The sequence below is a fragment of the Hemiscyllium ocellatum genome, chromosome 1, assembly GCF_020745735.1.
Source record: "Hemiscyllium ocellatum isolate sHemOce1 chromosome 1, sHemOce1.pat.X.cur, whole genome shotgun sequence".
Lineage (NCBI taxonomy): Eukaryota > Metazoa > Chordata > Chondrichthyes > Orectolobiformes > Hemiscylliidae > Hemiscyllium > Hemiscyllium ocellatum.
Genome location: NC_083401.1, coordinates 97,666,192 through 97,689,879, shown reverse-complemented (window position 1 = coordinate 97,689,879; position 23,688 = coordinate 97,666,192). Strand labels below are relative to the sequence as shown.

At 41.0% G+C, this 23,688-nt stretch overlaps 1 protein-coding gene across 8 annotated transcripts in view; it reads right to left on the bottom strand.

Annotated features, from left to right (window-relative positions):
• fryl (furry homolog, like) overlaps positions 1 to 23,688 on the bottom strand; it is a 462,166-nt gene that overhangs the window by 308,931 nt on the left and 129,547 nt on the right. For all 8 annotated transcript variants that reach the window (XM_060824340.1, XM_060824357.1, XM_060824348.1 and 5 more), the window contains one exon: positions 3,624 to 3,823. In XM_060824340.1, the coding sequence (XP_060680323.1) occupies positions 3,624 to 3,823 (200 nt within the window). The remainder of the gene's footprint in view (positions 1 to 3,623; positions 3,824 to 23,688) is intronic.

Genomic DNA, 23,688 nt, shown 5'->3' with positions numbered 1-23,688 from the left:
ACATGTTTCCTGATGCCAGAGTGTCCAATCCTTTCATAATCTTATATGTCTCAATCATATCCCCTCTCAGTCTTCTAAACTCAAGGGTATACAAGCCCGGTCACTTCAGTCTTTCAGTGTAAGGTAATCCCTCCATTCCAGGAATTGACCTCGTGAACCTACGCTGCACTCCCTCAATAGCCAGAATGTCTTTCCTCAAATATAGTCAATTCCAGTCGATCCAGCCCAGCTCCATTCTTACACCATTGAAGTCAGCTTTTCCTGGATTATTTTTCCTTTTTAACCACTTTTTATCATTGTAAATTTTATGATAATGATCACTTTGGCTAAATGCTCCCTCATTGAGGGTCAGTTTATTTGGCCTGAACCATTCCAAAGAAAATACCTAGTAATGTCTCTTTTCTTGTTGGAGTGGACACATGGAGCCGTACAAAATTCCTGAACACATCTAGCCGTGCTTGTTCCTCATTGCTCTTTACACTACTGTCTTAATTTCTATTCAGGTATTTAAAGTTCCTCATTATAACAATTCTGTGATGCTTGTACCTCTCTGTAATTTCCTTGCAAAATTGTTCTTCCACATTCTTCCCACTGGCTGGTAGGCTACAACAAGATGTATAATTGCACTCTTTTCATTTTGTAGTCGAGTAATATTGACTGTCCTTGATCCTTCTGATACATCCTTGTTCTGTAGAACTATACATTTTTCTTAACTATTATTGTCCCCTCTCCTCCAGTTCTGCCTTTCCTATCTTTTCTGAACACATTATAACCAGTATTACGCAACATCCTTCATTGAGCCATGTCTCTGTTATAGCCACAATATCATAATCCCACATGAAAATCTGCACCTATAACTCTCAGTCTTATTGGCTAAACTCCACGCATTCATGCACATGCAATTAACCCTAATTTATACTCCAGTTCTTTTACCTTCTGCAAGTTCACCAATTAACTTACTTTCTTCTATGTTAATGTTATCTGTCCCTCTCAGTATTTTGTATATGTTCATCTTAATCATTAATATAGTCTCCTGGTTCCTATAACCCAGCCAAGTTAGTTTGGACAGAGTAGATGGGGTGAAACTGTGTACACTTGTGAAGGGCTCAAGAACAAAAGAGCACAGGTTTGAAGTATTTCATAAAGAAGGAATAAATAAAAGAAAAAATACCTACTACACTAGTAGTTAAGAGCTGGAATGCACTGTGTTTGAAGGTAGATTCAATTGAAACATGCAAAAGGAAATTAGACAGTTATCTGAAAAGAAACAATGTGCAGTGGTATGGAGAGAAGGGCAGAAGAAAGATCACAAGGAACTGTTCAGTTGGAGAGCTGGTCCAGACATGGATGGCTGAATGGCCTCATTCTGAACTGTAGCATTGTGTGCCATGTTTTTGGAAAAGTGATGTTAGTTCATAAGTAGCAGCAAGTCATTTAGAATATTATTATATAATCAAGTAGAATCAACATGGCTTCATGAAAAATAAATTGCACTTAAAGTTGGTAATGTTGAGGATTTAACAAGCAGAGTGGAAAGAGGAAACCAATAGATGTAACGTGTTTCGGTATCCAAAAGGTATTCAATAAAGGTACTATAAGAAAGGTTACTGGTCAAAACGGGAGTTCAGTGTCAGTTGTCTTATATTAGTATCGATAAGGGATTAGCTACACAAGAGACAAAGAGTTGGGATAAAAGGCTCATTTTCAGGTTAGCAAACTAAAATCAGTAAGTCACCACAGATGGAAGTGCTGGAGACTCAATATGTACAATCTACTTTTATGCTTTGGATGATAAGACAAGGGAAGGTATGAAAGCTTGTTATGAGAACACAACTTATGCAGGCTTCAGGCAGCATAGCAGTGACCAATTACTTCTCGTCACTGGTGAATTGAAAGAGAAGGTGCAAATTTAGAATCACCTACATTTCTAGATTTTTATGTAAATACTTTGTCAAGGTCGGAAACACTAGGAGACCTTATCCAAGTCCAAGGTAAATATAGCTAAATCCAGAGCTAAATGGAAAACTTTGTCACAGTGCTACATCGTATTGAAGTGTAGTGCATGTCACCACTTGATCTTGTTTTCAGCAGATAACATAGATGTATCACTTATTAGAAAACACATTTGGTTATAAACTAACACATGCATGTTGTAAACTACTTAAATAATTGTCGAATATTAAACCAAGTAAATGAAAACATAAAAGTAGTTAAACACACACACATACTTATGAAACCATAGCCTTTTACAATGACATGCACATGCAATATCAGAGATTATTTGATCCAGCTATTCGTTTCTACAGGGTTCATAAATTCCTTGAAAATGGAAGTTAATGCTTGCCCGAAAAATGACAATGGCAAAGGCATAATGCAGAAAGCAGAAGAATAAGATCGGATTAAGTGGATAAAATGTAGAAAACCAGCTTCTACACTTTGATAATTTGCTTTACTGGAATGAAGTTCAAGATTCAGCAAGAGTCCTAAAGTAATCCTTCCTTAAAATATTCAGTAGTGAATACTCTGTATTGCTATGAAAACAATTGTTGCAGGTTAAGGACTTGATGTTAACTACATGTGGTTAGTGTGTGTGCGTGTGTGTGTGCGTGCATGCGCGCGTGTGTGTGCGTGCGTGCGCGTGCGAGTGTGCGTGCGTGCGCGTGCGAGTGAGAGAGAGAGAATACAAGAATATAGAATCCCTACAGTATGGAAACAGGCCCTTCGGCCCAACAAGTCTACACCAACCTTCCAAACAGTCACCCACCTAGGCCTATTTTCCTACCCTATCACTCCACATTTACCCCTGATTTGCGCACCCCACCTACACATCCCTGAATACTATGGGCAATTCATCTATCCTGCATACCTTTGGACTGTGGAAGGAAACTGGAGCTCCAGGAGAAAACCAATGCAGACATGGAGAGAATGTGCAAACCCCACACAGACAGTTGTCTGAGGCTGGAATTTGGCCCAGGTCTTTGGCATTGAGAGACAACAATGCTAACCACAGAGCCACTGTGTCACCCCTTTTACTTGACCATTTACTTCCTTTCTTCTCAGTATCCAAGGGTCCAGACACATCTTCCAGGTTTAAAAAAAAGCACTTTATCTGCACTTTATACAATCTAGTCAACTGCATTTGCAACTCACAATGTGGTCTCCTCTACATTGGGGAAACAAAGTGTAGACTGGGTGACCATTTCGCAGAACATCTATGTTCTGTCTGCAAAAAGAAAAAGAAAGACCCTGAGTTTCCAGTTGCCTGCCACTAACACACCACCTTGTTCCCTAACCAAGATCTATCTCAGGCTTGCTGCAATGCTCCAGCGAAGCTCAGCATAAGATTAAAGACATGGCATTGAAAAAGTTTTAAGAGCAATGCCTGCAGTTGGCCAGCAGAGATGGGAAGGGTAATAAGCAACAGGATCAGCTGCCCAAGGGCACTCCAACATAATCAGACATAGAGTAGTGTTAATGGCGAGATTTCTACAACGATAATTCATGGTCAGGAAGGGTACAAGATGACTGCTCAAAGTGCAGTTTGACAAGAGGATGGTAGTGAACATGATAGGAAGCCAACCCTCTTCTTTTAAGTTTTTTCTTAAAAGCAAAATTATACATACCAATGGTTCAGCCATTACAACTTCAATCTTTTTTTCAGCCTGAACTGTGAATTCAGCGAAGAGGCTCTTAATAACATATTCCCCAGGTTTGATGTCCGGGTCAATGGCAATGTTTGACATTGTGACACTCTTCTTCTCCCAGGTGGGATTGCTGCCTGGAGAAATACGCCGCCTGGTTACGGTGCTAACAGGTGCTGATGCTGCATGAAAACATTTAAGAACATAAATATTAATGATGGTTGGTTAGCTTGAAACATGAAATGCAGAATTGTAAACAGCTTAAACCAGAATTATAAAAGATTATACCAAATTAACAAAATAACAATTTACATTTTGACAGCATTCCTAACAAGAAACAACAAGGAACAACATCTCAGAGAAATTTAAAAGAAAAGAAAAAGGTAGATATTTCAATCCAAGTATGGACTTGTCTAGTAATAACATCAGCTGGGATAATAACAATTCATACAAGATAAAAAAAAGCATTTAGCAGCATAGGGTATGAAGGCACAATTAAACAAAATACAATTTTTAGGCGCATTTCACAGCACAAAGTGAATAGATCTTGAAAATAAATTCCAGAAATAAATACAAAGTGCCTTTGGGAACAGCATAGATAGTGGAATGCAAGGGACAGGGGATCAAAATGGTGGTGAGTAGGATGCTCCAACCAGAGCTCCTCTGCTCCTTCTGCTTATTTCATGTCTCTTTCTCCTCTTGGAGTTCTCTCATGAGATGGAGAGGAGCGGGGACAGCCAGCGGGCAGGAGGCTTACACAGAGCAGGGACAGCCAGCGGGCTGGAGGCTCATGCAGAGCGGGGACAGCCAGCAGGCTTAAGGCTTACACAGAGTGGGGATAGCCAGCAGGCTGGAGGCATATGCAGAGCAGGGACAGCCAGCGGGCTGGAGGTGTACGCAGAGCGGGGGGACAGCCAGCGGACTGAAGGCCTGAGCAATGTGGAGCTGGAAGCTTGAGCAGAGTGGGAATGGCCAGTAGGCTGGAAGCTTGAGTGGAATGGTACAGCTGTACTAATGGGGACCAATGTGAGCAGTAAACAGTTTGCAAGCCTGGCAGACCATTTGTGGAAGCCCCCTGATCTACTGAAAGGCTTACCTTTTCAATGTTGTTCTCATTTTACTAACTTATTAGGAGCAACCATAACTAAAGTAGCTTTGCTTTCCTTTCTTTTTCCCTTTATTTCCATATTTTGCATTGAAGATCTGTACCTAGGTACTTTGTACCTAAGTTGGCACCATATGGGGTGACACTCAACTTTTCATTGTACTCCTGTACTTGATATAGAATCCGACAACAAGGATAGAGGCTGTTTTGGCCCAAACTGGCCCATGCTGACCAAATGTCCATCCACGCTGACCTCATTTCCCTGCACTTGGCCCATACCCTTCTAAACCTTTCCCACCCATGTATTTGTCCAAATGCCTTTTAAATGTTGGTATTGTACTCACCTCAACCACTTCCGCTGGCAACTCATTCCATATGCATACTACCCTGTGTGTAAAACGTTGCCCCTCAAGTCCCCTTTTATTCTTCCCTCTCTCACCTTAAACTTGATTCCCCAGCCCTGGGAAAACGACAGAGTGCATTCACCCTATCCATGCGTCTCATGATCAACAATAGGGTAAAAAAACAAATTAATAGTCCAACGTGAATGGAGTGGTAAAATGCAGAATTGATGTTTATCAATTAGGCAAAAGACAGAATAAGTTGAACAGATTTTATGAACATGAAGGTCTTAAATAATTTGCTGAGTAAGGCTGATAGTTAAGGATAGAAGTCACTTGTGTGCAAGTCTTTATAGGGAGAATATAGGCTGCTGAATGCTGACCAAGTTGCATTGGTGGAGTCAGGGATGACAGAAAGGAGATAATTAAAAATAGTCAAGGTTTGACATATTAGACAAACTGCATTTGACAGTGACAGACAGTGAAGGCAGAAAATGTTCCAGAGATGAAAAAAGCAATCTTGATAAAAGATTAACATGAGAAAAGAAGCTCAACTTGGATTATATAAAACAAAGTTAATTAAACCAAGAATTACCATTATCATGGAGAAAATACCAGATGAGATCATGGCATCTTAGGTGGGTGGTTTCAGTTTGGATAGAAACAAATTCAGAATGTTTCTCATTTTGCACTAACAGTGGGAAGAAAGGATGTGGAAGCATACGTTCAGGACAAACAGTGTGAATTGGAGGAAACAAATTTTGTTGTTATTTGTGCCCTCTAGAGCAAAGTTGTAGTAGTGTGAAGAACGTATGGGGCAATCTAACTATTCAAAGTTAAACCTCGCATGAGTTAAGCTGGTTATGGAAAGCTTATATTCTACAATTTCATGAACTTGTCCCTAATCGCACCATATTGACAATCAGCGAGCAACAAGAATCAGGTAAGAATAAGGGAGTAGAAAATGAAAAAAAAATCAGCAGTTCAACAGTTAACATTGCAACATCGATACAGGGACAGGAGAATAAGAAAATTTGCGGAAGCAAAAGAAAATAACAGGAGAAAAACATGCAGGTTATCAGAAGAATGTGTCAAAGGAGGACACGGGAGAATATCCGACCTATCAGAGATCTTCAAAGAAAGGTTGGGAAAGACAAGAATGTTAAGGAAATAAAGTATAAGAGGATGATTTGATGCCAAATTTATAAATGCCAAGGATGGCAGCTGGTTAGGGCAAAAACTGAGGAAAGGCAGGAGAACCAGGAAATGCAAGTTCAGTATCCAAAAATATACATTAAAAAATAAATTCGAAGTGAGTTGCACCCACAATATATTTACTATTGCTGCTACCTTCTTTTCCACTTCTCTATTTTACACATCATAACATCCACATCCATCCCAGCTATTAGTGTTTCATTTAATACTGAAGTACCTGAAGTCAGGAATGCATCAAAAGAACCTATGATAAGTCTCACTAATTAACTGTTGGAGAAGTACAGTCTTTGGCCATGAAGTGGCTAACAGCTGTGCCCATAGAATGACTTCAGGGGGCCAAACCAACATCCTGACTATGCTCAAATTACTAGGTAAATTTCTCATTCATTAAACAGCATTCTGCTACTCTAGTAAAAAAAATTCACAGAAGCTTGTTTTAAGACATTTAATAGTATGGTAGATTGTCAATTCAAATTATTTTAGAAATAACTATTCTCTTGAGAAACAAGTGCCTCAGCAATACATCCATCATGGTGGAAAGACAGCTAACAGGATTAAATACATTTTCCACCACCCAAATTGTGAGATTTCATTGTTACTTCTATTGCAACGAGGTTGTCAGCACGCACTTTTACTGGTGTGAAACGGACAGAAATTAAAAGTAACTGAAGATGCACATTTAAACTGTAAAATCAAAAGACCATCAGGGACACTGTGCTCTCCTAGAAATTTTGCTACAACAATATTTAATCAAAATAGCCAACATTAAAATACATGCAAAGAGATTAAGCTAGCGTTCTTACTTGATAGTTACACATTAAATACACCCACATAAAGTTAGGCTTTATCCATCCCACTCTAAGCTAATCTTTATCATTGCAGTAAATCTTTATTACTGCCAAAAGACCTCCATAGCACTAAAAATTGACTTTTCTTAATGTGTAATGTTATTCCTTCAGGTTTAAATTATTATTGCAAATTTTAAAAATTAAGCACTTTGTCTAAAACTTATTTCTAGCTTTAAGTTCATCTTGAGCTGTTTTACTTTCTCTGCATGATTTGACATCAAATAAATTATTCTAACTTCCATTTCCTGGTTCAGACGAGATGCCTTTATTAAGATCATTTGATCTGATCAAGTAGAAAATCAGTGATTTTGCCTGTTCACAAATTCCCTCATTCCATCTGGAGGGCACTACGCTGTTTTGGACTACAAGGTATAGTACAAATGTCTTCAGGCAACTGTAACAAATGGAAGAGGAGCAGGACTAAATAATAGGGCCCACCACGACTGTGCCCCCATTCATTGCAGTATTTGCTGATGCCGAGTTTCAACTCCTCTTTCCTGTCAGTTCCCCATGTACCTGAATCCAGAGGTATCAAAAATCTACCCATCCCAGTCTGAAGTGCATTCCATTCACATTCTGAAAGGAAGCATCATTCATTCACTGTCAACCATTAACTCTGCCAGCTGTAAAGGTCTTGTGCTCCTCACTTCCAGGTATTCATCACTCAAGACATGATAGAGCTGTAAAGCACAAGTGTATTAAATGTCCACTACTTAGACGGTAAATTGGTTTAGCATCAATGCACTATAGTGAGTGGTGGAAATTACATTTTTAAAACATTTAAAGACAATTGATTCCTTTAAAATATTACACTTTCGTGTAAAAATATGCAGTTAACTTTGGTTTATTCATTTTATATTTCATTTTACAGTTAATCATAAAAGTCACCATCATGACACAAGAGGAGATTGTTCAGCCATTCTAGCACATGCCAGATTTCACATGGAAGCCCCACCAATCATATTTCCCTGGTCTCCTCCCATAGCCCTCCAACCTCTTTTAAAAGTCACCAGTTGTCACCAATTCTAACACCTTGTCTAAGATCACTACCACTCAAAAAATTAAAAAGAAAATTCTTCCTCACATCCCCAGCATTAAAATGTAGTCTTTTAACATCAGCTTTACTTTGTCTACTAGTATTATAAACTTGTATACCTGTTGAATCTTCCCTTGACCTCTTTTGCTCCAAGGAGAACCATCCTAATTTCAACAATATAAAAATAAATTCATGCATTCCTAGAAAAGTGCCATACAGTGCACAATTTAAAATGTTCAAGATTAAGGGAAATTTGAGTCTACTTCTCTTTGTTCATGCATTAAGCTTGCTAAATTACCCGAAATTAGTTTTTCAAATTCACTATTGAAAAGAAAAGTACAAAAGAAAACTGGCACCTGACTAACATACAAAACTGTGAGACAATTTTCAATCATAAATTTAGTGCAGCAGGAAATGTGTGCCCAGTGATTAGATTGTTGCTAGGAGCAGCATAATGTTTTGGCAAATTAATGGAATGGTAAAACAACATAACTGGCTCATCAGCAGTTCAGGAGTTCAAAAGGCAATGCTTTCAGTACCACAGGAGGTTAACAGATTCTCACACCCTCAGGCGGTACCAGGCTACTCATTACGCAGTGTGTTAACCCTTTCTTCCCAAAGCAAACTCAACAATAGTTAGAAATCTTACATAGATCTTGTCATTTAAATTCTACCATTTTCACATGGTCGCACAGAATTTCATTAGCAGCTATCCAATATATAGACACATTTAATATAAAATGCAAGAAAATGAAGGAGAAAGGAAGAGAAGGTTATGCTGATAGGAAATGTTGTTGTAAGATGGGAAGAGAGTCATATGCAACAAACACGTGAATGATGAGTTGGGCTAAATGGCCTGTTTGTGTGCTGTCATTTCTATTCAATTTTGAAGATTGCTTTCAACTTTTCCAAATTGTCTTGGAGTCTGCAGGAATGGATATGCTAGAAATCCAGAAAAAAATACTTTACAGCTGTAGGTCATGCCTGTGTACCGATATATTAAGTTCTCATGCTACAGCATCCTGTGCCCTGTCTTCCAAGAACTCCAGCCTTCGCAGATACAACTGTCCATGTTTTCTTGGCAAACACAAAGTCTGTCTTCAATTTCAACATACAACACAAAAGTTCCTCATCCATGGTTCCACCTAGCTATTGTAACATTTGCAAAGGCACCTCTTGTTACTTTGGAGGAGATGGTTGTATTCATAACACGATTCAGTTTAATACTGAATTTGATAGTGAGGTGAACTTATTCAATTTTAAGATGGCATCAAATTAGAGCTCCCAAACCAGAGCTCGTCTGCTCTGACAGGTTTTTTTTTGTTGTTTTTCCTCTCTCTATACTTTTATCTGCCTCTTGCCCTGAACTCAAATGGTATTGACTGTGTCCAGCGCAGACATCACTGCAGATCTAGAGTGGGCCCAGCACGGAGGATTGCAAGCCCAGCACGGAAAAGAATTGGCCCTCACTTTTCTGCACAGGACGTGGCACGATAATTGGCAGCTGCTACATCATCCGAAATTGCAGTCAACAAGGTAACGTCAGCAGTGAAAGATGGTGTCCAAGGATGGTCCAATTTGTCCTCTGTTGGGTCTAGTGCTGGTAGCAGTGAAGTGGTAGCAGAAAGGTATCACAGCAACGTTGACAGCGTGGGTTCAGTGCCGAGACACAGAACTCCTACATTGGTTGGACCGGTGGTGAAGTATCAGCCCAGCAGGAAAAGATGGTGTGCAAACATTGGGACTTTGATATTGTAGATGGCGGTGAAGCCAAGGAGGGTGATGGCAGCATCAGTGTCGTAAATGGTGATAAGCTGGTTCAGGACTGATGGAGTCTCGGTGCTTTTTTTTTTCGCCCTTTTTCTAAAATTATTCAACATAGCATCATATTGTGGCAACAAATAAAAGTTTTCACTGTATTTATTGTATGCTTACTGTAAAATACACACAATAAAAATCATTTATTTATTCATTACAGACATTTCCAAAATCATGTGGGACACAGATAAGGAGGAAATAGTAGAGGCAGGTACACTTACAACATTCAAAAGACATTTAAAAGACAAAGGCATATGAAGAGGAAGAGTTCAGAGAGATATGGGCCAAACGCAGGCAAATTGGACTAGTTTAATTTGGGAAACTTGGTCAACATGGACGAGTTGGAGCAAAGGGTCTGCTTCCATGCTGTGTGACTCTTACTCTCTGCTAGTAACATCACTGGACTGGCAATCGAAAGGCTGAGGATAATGCTGTTTCAAATCCACCAATTGTAGCTAGTAGAATTTAAATTTAATTCATAAAATCTGGAATTGAAAGTTTGTCTTCAAAATGGTGACCATGATCATTACAGTCACTTGCTGTAATAACTCATCTGGTTCACAGGGAAGGAAATCCGTCATCTTCACCTGTATGACTACATGTAACCCCAAAATTACAGCAATGAGGTTCTCTGAAATGGCACAGCAAACATTTGTCTGCATTTGGCCCTTTTCCCTCTAAACCTTTCTGATTTATGCACCTGTCCAAATGCCTTTTGAATGTTCTAACTGTACCGACATCTATCACTCAACCACAATTAGAGGATGAGCAATAAATGTTGGTCTTGCCAGCGATGCCAACATGCCATGATAAAGAAAACATTTAACAGCCACTATTCAACAGATGGAGCAACACCAGCAAATTCCAGACTTAATACATCAAGAATTTTAATTGTTTAATCAAACGTGGATGATATAAAACTGACAAAGTATGGATGTTTTCTTATTTGATGTCACTATTGGTTTTCTTGTCAAAAAAAAAGCTGCATTCCAAATTAATGCATCCAATAAGTAATACATATTGACTGGCTGTGTTATAACTGCAACAGTTTTAAGCAGGGCAAGTCTGGAGAGGAGAAAACTACAAAAGGAAAGATTATGACAAAAGAAATGGCGCAAAACAAAAGGAGATGGTGCAGTGGAGTAAATAAAGGATGTTCTTATGGGAATATTCATGGATCCGACCTGTGCCTGCCTTTTGAGATATAATTTTTATTCCAATTATAGTTAGGTAGCCTCCCTCACCTCTTTTGTTTATAGTACGTAGATGGCCACATCAGTGATGTTTCCTGCTCTTATCCAGCTCAAAAATGTCATAGACTTTGCTTTCCATTTCCCCCTCATGCTTAGCCTCAGATTCTCCCCTTGCGCAACCTCCCTCTCTCCATTTCTATTCAGCAATATCCAACTCAAACTACTGAATGCACTTCCACGCTCCCCCTGTTTAATGTAACAATTCTAGTCCATTATTCCCATTTGTCTAACTCAGACAATAGATTCAATAGTTAAAGGAACAGACAGGACTCCCGGAAAGTATATTGCCTCCCAGGTACCAGGGTCCAGGATGTCTCTGATCGAATCTACAAGATCCTGAAGGGGGGGGGGGGGGGGGGGGGGGGAAAGAGATGAGCAGCTAGAAGTCGTGATGCTCATTGGCACCAATGACATAGCCTGGAAAAGGAAGTCTAAAAATTGATTTTAGGGAGGTGGTTGGAAGCTAAAAAGCAGGACGAGCAGAGTAGTAATCTCAGGTTTACTACTGGTACCACGTGCTATTGAGGTGCGGAACAGGGAACAAATGCAGCTGAACATATGGCTACAGGGCTGGTGCAGGAAAAAGGGCTTCAAATACGTAGATGATTGGGGTGTCTTCTGGGTAAGGTGGGACCTGTACAAGATTGGGTTACACTTCAACTGGAGGAACACCAATCTCCTGGGTGGGAGATTTTCTAGAGCACTTCAGGAGGGTTTAAACTAGTTTGGCAGGGGAATGAGAACAAGAACGACAGATCAGAGGAGAGGGTAACTGTTGAACAGGCAGAAATGCAATGCAGAGGGGCTGTCAGGAAGGATACACAGTTGATAGGGCAAAGGAATGGATTAAAATGTGTCTGGTTCAATGCAAGGAGTGTCAGGAATAAGAGAGATGAACTTAGAGCATGGATCAGTACTTGGAATTACGATGCTATGGCCATAACAGAAACATGGATTGTTAAGATCTTTTTAAAAGAACAGGGAGAAGGGTAAAAAAGGAGGGGGAGTAACATTGTTAATTAGAGAGTGCACCACAGGTGCAGAAAAGAAGGTTGTTGAGGAGGGTTTGTCTACTGAGTCAGTATGGGTGGAAGTCAGTAACAGGAAAGCAGCCACCCACTTTATTGGGTGGTTTCTAAAGACCCCGTAATAGCAGCAGATAGAACAGATTGGACAGCAGATCTTGGAAAGGTGCAGATGTAACAGAGTTGTTGTTATGGGTGACTTCAAATTCCCCAGTACTGATTGGAACCTCCTTAGTATAGATGGTCTGGACGGAGCCAATTTGGTCAGGTGTGTCCAGAAGGGATTCCTGACTCAACACATAGTTGGGTGGAATGGGGGAGGCCATATTGGATTTGGTATTAAGCAACAAGCCAGGCCAGCTATCAGATCTCTTGGTGGGAGAGCATGTCATTGACAGTGGCCGCAACTGCCTCACCTTTCCCATAGCCATGGAGAGGGGAAGGAACAGATAATATGGGAAGGTATTTAATCAGGGGAGGGGAATTTATACTGCTATTAGACAGGAGCTGTTGAGTGTAAATTGGGAACAGTTGTTCTACGGGAAAGGCACAACAGAATTGTGGAGGCTGTTGAAGGAGCACTTGTTGGGAGAGTCCCACTGAGACAGGCAAGGAATGCTAAGGTGAAGGAGCCTTGGATGACAAGAGCAGAGGAGCTTCTCATCAAACAGAAGGAGGAAGCTTACTTAAGGTTGAGGAAGCAAGTATCTGGCACAGCTTTAGAGGATTACAGGGTAGCTTGGAAAGAACTCAAAAATGAACGCAGGAGGGCTAGGAAGGGGCACAAAAAAGCCTTTGTGGGAAGGATTTGGGAAAACCCAAAGGTGTTCTACACGGACGTGAGAAACTAGAGAATGATTAAAGAGAAGGTAGGGCCGATCAGGGATAGTGGAGGGAACTTACGCCTGGAATTTGAAGATGGAGAGAAGGCCCTAAATGGTTTTTTTGCTTCAGTATTCACTAGAGAGAGGGACCTTGTTGAAACAGAGAACGTTGTTTATAGGTTTGAACAGATTGATATTAAGGAAGTGGATGTGCTTGAAATTCTGGGAAGCACCAGGGTAGATATATCGCCAAACTGGACCAGATATATCCAAAGTTACTACGGGAAGCGAGGAATGAGATTGCTGTGCTCCTGGTGATGATTTTTGCATCCTCACTCTCCACGGGAGTAGTACCGGATGATTGGAGGGAGGCAAATGTTGTTCCTCTGGTCAAGAAAGGGAACAGGGAAATCCCTGGGAATTACAGACCAGTCAGTCTTACATCTGTACTAAGCAAGGTATTGGAAAGGATTCTGAGAGATAAGATTCATGACAATTTGGAAAAAATAGTTTTATTAAAGATAGTCAGCATGGCTTTGTGAGGGACAGGTCATGCCTCACAAGCTTACTAAGTTCTCGGAGGATGTGACGATACAAGTTGACAAAGTTCGAGCAGTGGATGTAATGTATATGGATTTCAGTAAGGCATTTGACAAGGATCCCCCGGAAGGCTCAGGAAGTTAGGAAGTACGGGATACAGGGAAATCTGGCTGTCTGGATACAGAATTTGCTCGCAAAAGAAGTCAGCGGGTACTGGATGGAAAGTATTCGCTTGGAGGTCGGTGACCAGTGGTGTCCCACAGGATCGGTTGTTGGATCGCTGCTCTTTGTACTTTTTATAAATAACTTGGATGAAAACGTGGAAGGGCGGGTTAGTAAGTTTGCCGATGACACAAAGGTTAGTGGTGCTGCAGATAGTGTTGAGAACTGTTGCAAGCTTCAACATGACAATTGACAAGATACAGAGCTGGGCTGAGAAATGGCAGATGGAGTTCAACCTGTACGAACGTGAAGTGATTTATCTTGGAAGATTAAATTTGAATTTAAAGACAGGATTCCTGTAGAGGAACAGCGGGATATTGGGGTCCCCATGTACACAGATCCCTCAAAGTTGCCACCCAAGTCGATAGGGTTGTTAAAACGCATATGGTGTTTTGGTTTTCATTAACAGGGGGATCGAGTTTAAGAGCCGCGAGGTTTTGCTGCAGCTCTATAAAGCCCTGGTTAGAACACACTTGGAATACTGCATCCAGTTCTTCTTGTCTCATTACAGGAAGGATGTAGATGCTTCAGAGAAGGTACAGAAGCATGATGCAGAGCTTCTGATCTCATTCTTTCAATGCATATTCTCACTCTGACCTCCCATTTTTTCTACATGATTCCAACAAAACTCAGCAGAAGCTTAAAGAACATCACATGAGTTGAACAATGTCATATCACAACTAGTGCCATTTTTTCCTATCACACAACAATGGTTCATAACAATTCAGTCATTCACATGAAACCATCTTTTGGACAGCTTGTGACACAATGTCCCAACATCTGGGTCAGAGGTCTGAGTTCAAGCTCGACCTGTTTCAGACATGTGTCATAATATATCTGACCAGGTGACTAAAAATATCTACACAAATCTTTTGTTTCTTTACTTGAGTAATTACCCTCCCTTTTGCTTTGCCTCATTATCACTTTTTTTCCCAGTTAATTTGACTTGCCTTCTGCACTATCAAAGATGTTTACTTTGCTCTCCTCCCCCGTTTCCTACCATATCTTACTTAAAGCCTGTTACATCTATTTGTCCTGGTTATCAACCTGCAACATTAGCTTTGCTTTCTTTGCCACAGATACTGCATAAGTAGTTCCATTATTTTCTGTTTAAAAACATTCGCAGAAACTATTTTTTGAGAATGTGCAACTACAAATCAACAAGTATACAAAGTAGCTCTCTGTAGTTTATGCAAATTTATAGTTGCGTATGGATTGATTACCACATACTGTGTCCTGGAACAACACAAATCTACAAAATGAGTCAAAACATTACTGTCCAAGTTTGGCATCTAATTTCAAAAACATTCTTGGGGACTATGACTTAGCTATACAAAATGCTTGTACTAAAGACACTTCACGGAGGTAAACAGAATAAAATTTACAAACATTGGATAAACATCATGCGATGAAACTTTAAGAAGAAAAAACAAAACCGTGTCTGATCTGAGTAGCCATTTTGAATGTGAGCCAGGACAGTAAATGTCGTAGGTTGTAGACTGAGGATGCAGCACAGCTTCATCAAATACTACATTCATCTGACAACTATCATGTACAAATCTAGAGATCTACAGATCTACATTAGTATTCACTACCCAAGCTGCACGTACTTCTTGCAGACCTATGAAATATATTTTCTGTCAAGTCAGCACTGGAATTGGTTCCAAGTCCCATGACACTAATATGAATGCTTTTATTGCAAGTCGTGATTTGAGATATGTGACTGAAGGAAATGAGTGACTGAAACTATAGGACTGCTTAACAGTGCCTGCAAAATGCATATGAAAAAACCATGGCTCCTCACTCCCTCAACTCAACTCTTTCCTCATTTCTCACCCACCCAAAGGAAGGAAATTTACTTAACTAGGGACAAGAGCATAATGCATCTCTAAGCAGGAATTTGAAGAGATATTCATAGATTCATCAACTGGCATCAGGGACCAAGGGCAATGTTGCTAAGTTTGTGGATGATCCAAAGATAGGTGGAGGGGCAGGTGGTGTGGAGGATGTGGGGAGGCTGCAAAAAGACTTGGATAGACTAGGAGTACAAGTAAAGTAGCAGCAGATAGAATACAATGTAGGAAAGTGTGATGTTATGCACTTTTAAAGGAAGAATACAGAAGTAGACTATTTTCTAAATGGGAAATCTGAAACATAAAGGAACTTGGGAAACTTAGTTCAGGGGATGAAAGGATTATGACATGAGGAGCAGTTGAGAATGCTGGGTTGGTACTTGGAGTTTAGGGGAAAATCTTATTATTCACTTTATTCTGTAAGTTATATAGAGAATATGTTTCCACCAGCAGGAGACATTAGGACCCACAGGCACAGCCTCAAAGAGAAGGGACGATTCTTTAGAATCGAGATGAGGAGGTATTTCTTCAGTCAGAAAGTGGTTAATATTTGCAACTCAACATTATTGTACTGCTTCTCCTGGAGCAGATGCGGCAGAGGCAGAGGAATTGGGAGCAAGAAATCTCATCTCTTACGGTGGAGGGGGATGGGGAGGAACCTGTGGGAGTCGGCAGGTTTGAAATAGATGGCAGTGTTGAGTCAATTGCTGGAGCTGGAGAAGGAGAGGCCCAGGAAGGGTAGGGAGGTGATGGTCCAGGTGAACTTGAGGTCAGGGTGGAAGGTGTTAGTGAAGGTGGTGAACTGTTCAACCTCCTCATGGGAGCATGAGGAAGCACTGATATAGTCATCAACATAGCAGAGGAAGAGGTTGAAGATGAACTGTTCCACGCATCCTATAAAAAGGCAGGTATAGCTGAGGCCCATGCAGGTGCTCACGGCTACCACTTTGGTCCGAAAGAAGTGGGAGGATTCGAAGAAGTTCTTGAGGTTGAAGACCAGTTCCGCCCATCAAATTAGTGTGACACTAGAGGGGTATTGGTTCAGCCGGTGGGCACAAAAGAAACGGACGACTTGGAGACCTTTGCCATGGTAGATGGACGTGTATAGGGACCGGATGTCATGGTGAAGATGAGGCATTGGGGACCGGGGAAACAAAAGTCATAGAGGTGGCGGAGGGCATGGGTGGTTTCCTGAATGTGTGTAAGGAGCTCCTAGACCAAGGGGGACAGGACAGTGTCGAGGTGCGAGGAGATAAGTTCGGTGGGGCAGGAGCAGGTGAAGACAACAGGTCGACCGAAGTAGTCAAGTTGTGGATTTTGGGTAAGAGGTAGAACTGGATGGTGCAGGGTTGAAGTTCGAGGCCGTATATGGGAGATCCCTGAGGTGATGAGGATGTGGATGTGGATGGCCTGGGAGATGATGGTTTGGTGATGGGAGGTGAGGCTGTGGTCGAGGGAGCACTCAGAGGAGGTGCCCAGCAATGTAGATTAGATTAGATTCCCTACAGTGTGGAAACAGGCCCTCCGGCCCAACAAGTCCACACCGACCCTCCGAAGAGCAACCCACCCAGACCCATTCCCCTACATTTACCCCTGACTAATCCACCTAACACTACGGGCAATTTAGCATGGCCAACTCACCTAATCTGCACATTTTTGGACTGAGAGGGGAAACCATAGCAGCCGGAGGAAACCCACGCAGACATGGGGAGAATGTGCAAACTGCACACAGACAGTTGCCCAAGGCGGGAATTGAACCCGGTCAGTGCGCCAAGTTACTATTGCGCCCCCTTGTCCACTGGCATAATGGAGTGGGGGGCGAGGGTGGAGGGCTGTGCTTTGCAAGGGTGAGAGGTTGGAGTGGGTGAAGGGGAGAACAGGTTGAGGTGGTCCATGTCATGGCAGCCAATGTCACACTGGCAGTTGGAGATGAAGAGACCAGGACAGGATATCCAAGAGGATGGAGGAGGAAAAAGTGGCCCTCGCAATGTGGGTGGGCATTACGACTGAAAAAGCGAGCACGGAAGCAGCAAAAGGAAAAAGTTTGATGTCACAACATGTATGGAATTCATTGACTTGGAAGCGCAGTGGGATGAAGACGAGGCCTCCACGAGGATCTCAGTGAGTCTCTCTCCCACTGCACCCCCCAGGTCATCTCCTCTGAAAAACCACCCTCCCCACTGACCTATCACAATCACTCCCCACCTACATTCACCTATCGCCTTCCCAGATACCTACCCCCCAGCCCCACATCCATCTTCCTATTTATCTCTCAGCCCCCTCCTTCCAACAGTCCTGATGGAGGACTTTTGCCCAAAACGTCAACTCTCCTTCTCAGTGGATGCTGCCTGACCAGCTGTCCTTTTCCAGCGTCACACATTTCAATTGACACTCCAGGATCTGCAGTCCTCATCTTCTCCTACGTGTCTTACACAAGTTCAGCCTCAGCTCCTTGTTCCTATTCTCCATGTCCCTGTGAATTAATTAATTACAATTCATCCCATTTGCTTCATTAACTGCTCTCTCCAACTGTCCTGCTACCTTCAATGATCACTAATGAACACAGTCTTCTAAACGGAGTGCAGGAATAGAAAGAATCCTATCATTTATTTTATATTGTCTATGTTCTTTGTATTAAAATGCATTCCTTCAGACTTTTGCCACCTATCTTTCTGCTCCAGCAATCAATCTATGTCCTAAAGGGGTCGTATTATCCTTAAGTTTTGCATCATAAAGCAAAATTTGAAATTATTTCCTCATCTGCATTTAGATACAGATTTTTTATATTATGTCAGGAAAAACAAAGGTCATAAAACGAACATCTAAGACACGTATAATTAAATATTCATCTTTCATCCAATGTATTCAACACCATTCAGAGTATAGTTTGACCACTGCCCCAATAGTTTATATTATGTACAGACATAATCTACAAACTTACACCACCACTAGATAACCATCCACACCAAACTCACCCTAACCTGACCTGTATATAATTGCTGCTTTTCCTGCATCATAATAATGCTGGAAATCCCCATGCACCATTGCACATAAAAGCATTCTAAGGGCAAGGCAAAAGAGTAAGATGGGAAACGTGACAGCCAGCGATCAAGAAACAGCATAAAAGTACAAACCAGATTTGCAGTAACCAAAATCATATCATAGTGATTGGCCAGAATTCAAAATTGTGCGCATCTTTACCGATACAATTAGCCAGAATATTGGTGGATAAATTTACATCCATATTTAAAATGGCAGCTTTCAGCACATCATCATATTTTGGTTTTTTTTTTAAAGATTTAATTTATTTCACAAAACAAAGAAGAACCACATAAAATTTAAATGTAATCATATCAAATGATACACAGGTAAGTGACAATTTCAAATAACCGTTCATTATATTATGAAGTAAACTTATGTCTAAATCTTTGGCACTTTCAACACTATCATATCTTGGGATGCTTTAAATTGGCTAATGTTCAACAGTAAATAAATTAGGAGCACTTTCCACTGATTTTTATTCAGTAACACAAGATTCTCATTTCAGCAAAATCAAACAAATACAAAGGTTCCATTTTAAACTTTCACTTCTGAAAGCATTTCCAATAATATTCATATTCATTTCCTATAGTTAAAAGTGTGAATATAAAACGGAAATATCACGTCTCCACCCTTGTAACAGGGAAATGCAGTGTCATCATTTGTGTATTATATTGTGAATCTGTACCATACAGTTGACAAGCAGAATTCACAAAGTAATCTTGAACCAAATTTGAGTTTATATTTTAATATTTCATTAATATTTTATATACAGTAATTTAGATTAGCCCAGACTTTACACATATTCTTTTGTACTCATTTATGTATCTGGGTCCAACTGGTGAGGCCAACATTTAATGACTGCCAGCTTTGACAAAGGGTCAGTTAGACTCGAAACGTCAGCTCTTTTCTCTCCTTAGATGTAGCCAGACCTGCTGAGACTTTCCAGCATTTTCTCTTTTGGTTTCAGATTCCAGCATCCGCAGTAATTTGCTTTTATTTAATGACTGTCCCTGATTAAAATTGAGCTGGTGGTGATGAGTTGCCTTCTTGAAATGCTGTAGTCCATTTGGTGTAGGATCCACAATTTAAGATTTTGACCCTGCAACAGTGAAGGGATGGCAATTTGTTTCCAAGTCAGGATAGTGTGTAGCTTGGGGAGGAGCTTGCAGATGCCCTTGGCCTTCGAGATGGCAGTGGTTGTGGGTTTGGAAGGTGCTGTCTAAGAAGTTCTGATGTATTTCTGTTGGGCATCACATAGATACTATAAGCTGCTGCTACTAAGTAGCAGTAGTGGATGGAGTGAATGTTGGTATAATGCCGCCATTAAGTAGGCTGTTTTATACTGGATTGTGTCAAGCTCCTGGAGTTTGGAACGCATCTGCAAGCAGAAGTATTCCATCACACTCATGACTAGTATCTTGTCGATGGTGCACAGGCCTTAGGGAGTCAGCAGGTGAGTTACTGACTGTTGGATCCCCAGCTTCTAACCGGTTATTGTAGCCAAAATAATTTTATGACTAGTCCAGTTCAATTTCAGGTAATTGGTAACTCCCAGGAAGTTGAGTGTGAGATATTCAGCATTGGTAATGCAAGTGAATATCAAGGCATCATGGTTAGATTTTCTCTTCTTAGAAATGACATTGCCTGACACATGTGTGGCATAAATGTTACATACCTCTTCACTGAGATCTGAGTGCATTTTACAATGTACTAAATGATGATAGAATTCTTAGTGTGGAAATTAATTATAATGAAGGCTATTTGACTTTGATAATTTCAGTTGAAATTTCAGTTTTAATCCAAAGTAATTAATACTTTATATTAATAATACTACCGATTTCACAAACGATCCTTTATGTTTGATGAGGTCTTCAAATTTACCACAATTATGCACTTATACAGCTCATATAATATATGCAATGGGCTTCATTAGAACATTGTGGTCTCCTTTACATTTGTGAGAGAAAACGCAAACTGAGTAACTATTTTGCAGAACACCTCCTTTCTGTCCATACGAAACACCCTAACCCAAGTTGCTAGCAATTTCAATAAACCACCTTGCTCTCATGATAACAAAAAACAAAGAATTGCAGATATTGGAAATCAGAAACAAAATCAGAAATTGCTGGAAAAACTCAGCAGATTTGAACAGATCTGCGAAGAGAAAGAAAGCAGAGTTAATGTTTCACGTCCAAAGACCCTTCTTTAGAACACACTGCGAAGAAGGGTCACTGGACCTGAAATGTTAAATCTCTTTTTTCTTACAGACGGCGCCGAACCTGCTAAGTTTCTCCAGCAATTTCTGATTGTTTGCTCTCCTGATACCATTTCCGTCCTAGGTCTGCTGCAATGTTCCAGTGAAGCAAACGCAGGATCAAGGAACACCACCTCGTTTTCTGCGAAACGTTGCAGTTTTAAGATACCAACATTAAATTCAATGACTTCAGAAACTAATGGCTTTGCATCACTGTCCATTCTTCTTACATCCCTTCTCTCACAGCTGTGCCATGTTTACTTGCACTTAGTAGCAAGGACCAACTCTCTCCCTTTCACACCCAATGTACATCTGTTTCTTTCTCTACCATTAACAATCCATTTATCTGTTGAATTGTGCCTCTAAACTGTCTCCCCATTTGCTCCACTTGTGCCTGTCAAAAGTATTAAAAAAAACCTAGCTTCCAACACCGTTCAGCTCTGAACGGTCTCCTAACAGAAGAGTACTTCCACATTCGGGAAACCTTGTCCAATAGACAAGTCAAAGATAGTCATACTCAGACATCGTATCTTAATGTCCCATTACCAGCATCGCACTCCAGATGGACGTGTGCGCGCGCGCGTGGCCATGAATGACTCACGAGTATCACTGCTGAGCATCCAACCTTGAACAAGGTGCTCAGATTGGAACACAATACTCTACATATTATCTGAACAATAGTGTGCAAATGTTTAGCTTCATTTCCTTGCTTTTACACTCCATACCTCCATTTATAAACCGACAGATCCTATTAATCCTAACAGCTGTATCAATTTTTGCCTGACCACTTTCAGAGAATCATACACATAAACCCAGCGTGTCTCTCTGCTTGTGTATTCTCCACAAAAGGTGTAGCATTGAGCCTGCATAATCTCTCCATGGCCAGCATTCTATTGCCCATCTCTAGTTACCCTTCAGAAGGTGGTGGCGAGCTGCTTTCTTGAACTGCCACAGTTCACCTGCTGAGGGTTGACCCATAATGGCATTAGGGAGGAAATTCAAGGATTTTGAACAAGCGACAATGAAATAGCAGTGATATATTTTCAAATGAGGACGGTGAGTGGTTTGAAGAGAAACTTACAGTTGGTAATATTCCCATGTGCTTGTTAGCCTTCTTCTTCTAGATGGAAGAGGTTGTAGGTTGGGAATGTGCAGTCTGAGGATCTTTGTTGAATTTCTGTAGAATATCTTGTATCCGCCACTGAGAATCAATGGAGAAGGGAGCAGGTGTTTGTAGATATGGTGCCAATCAAGCAGGCTGCTTTGTCCTGGATGGCATCTAGCTTCAAGTGTTGTTGGGAGTTGCACCTATCCAGGCAACTGTGGAGAAATTCCATCACTTTGCCTTACAGACAAAAGACGGGCTCTGGAGTCAGGAGGTGAGTTACTTGCACATTATTCCTAGCCTCAGACTTGCTTTTGTAACCAGTATTTATGTGGAGAGTCCAGTTGCGTTTTAGGTCAATGGTGAGCCCCAGGACTTTGCTACTGGGGGATTCAGCAATGATATCACCACTGAATTTCAAGAGGCAGTGGTTAGATGGTCTCTTACTGGTAATGGTCATAGCCTAGTATTTGTCTGGCATGAGTGTAACTTGCCACTTATCAGCCCAAGCCAGGACATTGGACAGATCTTGTTGCATTTGAACATTGAATGCTTCAGTATCTGAGGAGTCGCTAATGGTGCTGAGTGTTGATCAATCAGGAGACAATGAATGCCCCTACCAACAATACAGTTTGCACCTTTGCCAACTTCAGTACTCCTCCCATTGTTGTTCCACATGGAGCAGAGTTGATTTACCAGCTAAGGGAGGGCAGTACTAAACAGTTGTTCATGTTTAACCTGAAGCCATGAGATTTCAAGGAGTCCAGAGTCAACGTTGACTTTCAGGGCAACTCCTTCCTGACTATATATCACATGCCGCCAACTCTGCTGAGTCTGATCTGCCAGTGGGACAGGACATATCCAAGGATAGTGAGAGTGGTGTCTGGGACATTGTCAGTAAGGTATGATTGTGAGAGCATAATTATGTCAGGCTATTGCTTGACTGTTTGTGAGACAACTCTCCCAATTTGCCCAACTTAATTTCTGAGCAATGACAATCTCCAACAAAGAGGGAAATCTAACTTCTGATCCTTGACATTTAATGCTATTACCATCATACCATCACCAACATCCTAGTATTTATCATTGACCATGAACTCAATTGGACTCACCATATAAATAGAGTGGCTATAAGAGCAGGTGAGAGACGATGAATCCTACCACAAGTAAATCACTTGACTCTCCAAAGCTTGCCCACCATAACAATGCACAACTTAGAAATGTGATGGAATATTTCCCACTTGAATCGAAGAGCTTCTTGCAGTTTCAGAAACAGTCAAAAAGCTCGACTACAACCAAAACAAAGCATTAGCACCAGATCCAACATTCACCCTCTATACCACCTAACACTGTGTGGCAGCAGTGTACTATATACAAGATGGCCTACAGAAATTCATCCTAGGTTACATTACCGAATACATGCCAAACAATGACTATTACCATCTGAAAATTGAGAACAGCAGATAACCACCTACAACCTCCCCGCCAAGGTGCTCAGCATCTTAACTTACAAATATATAGTCAATACTAATAAATGTGGGCAATAAATTCTGAGGCCCACATACA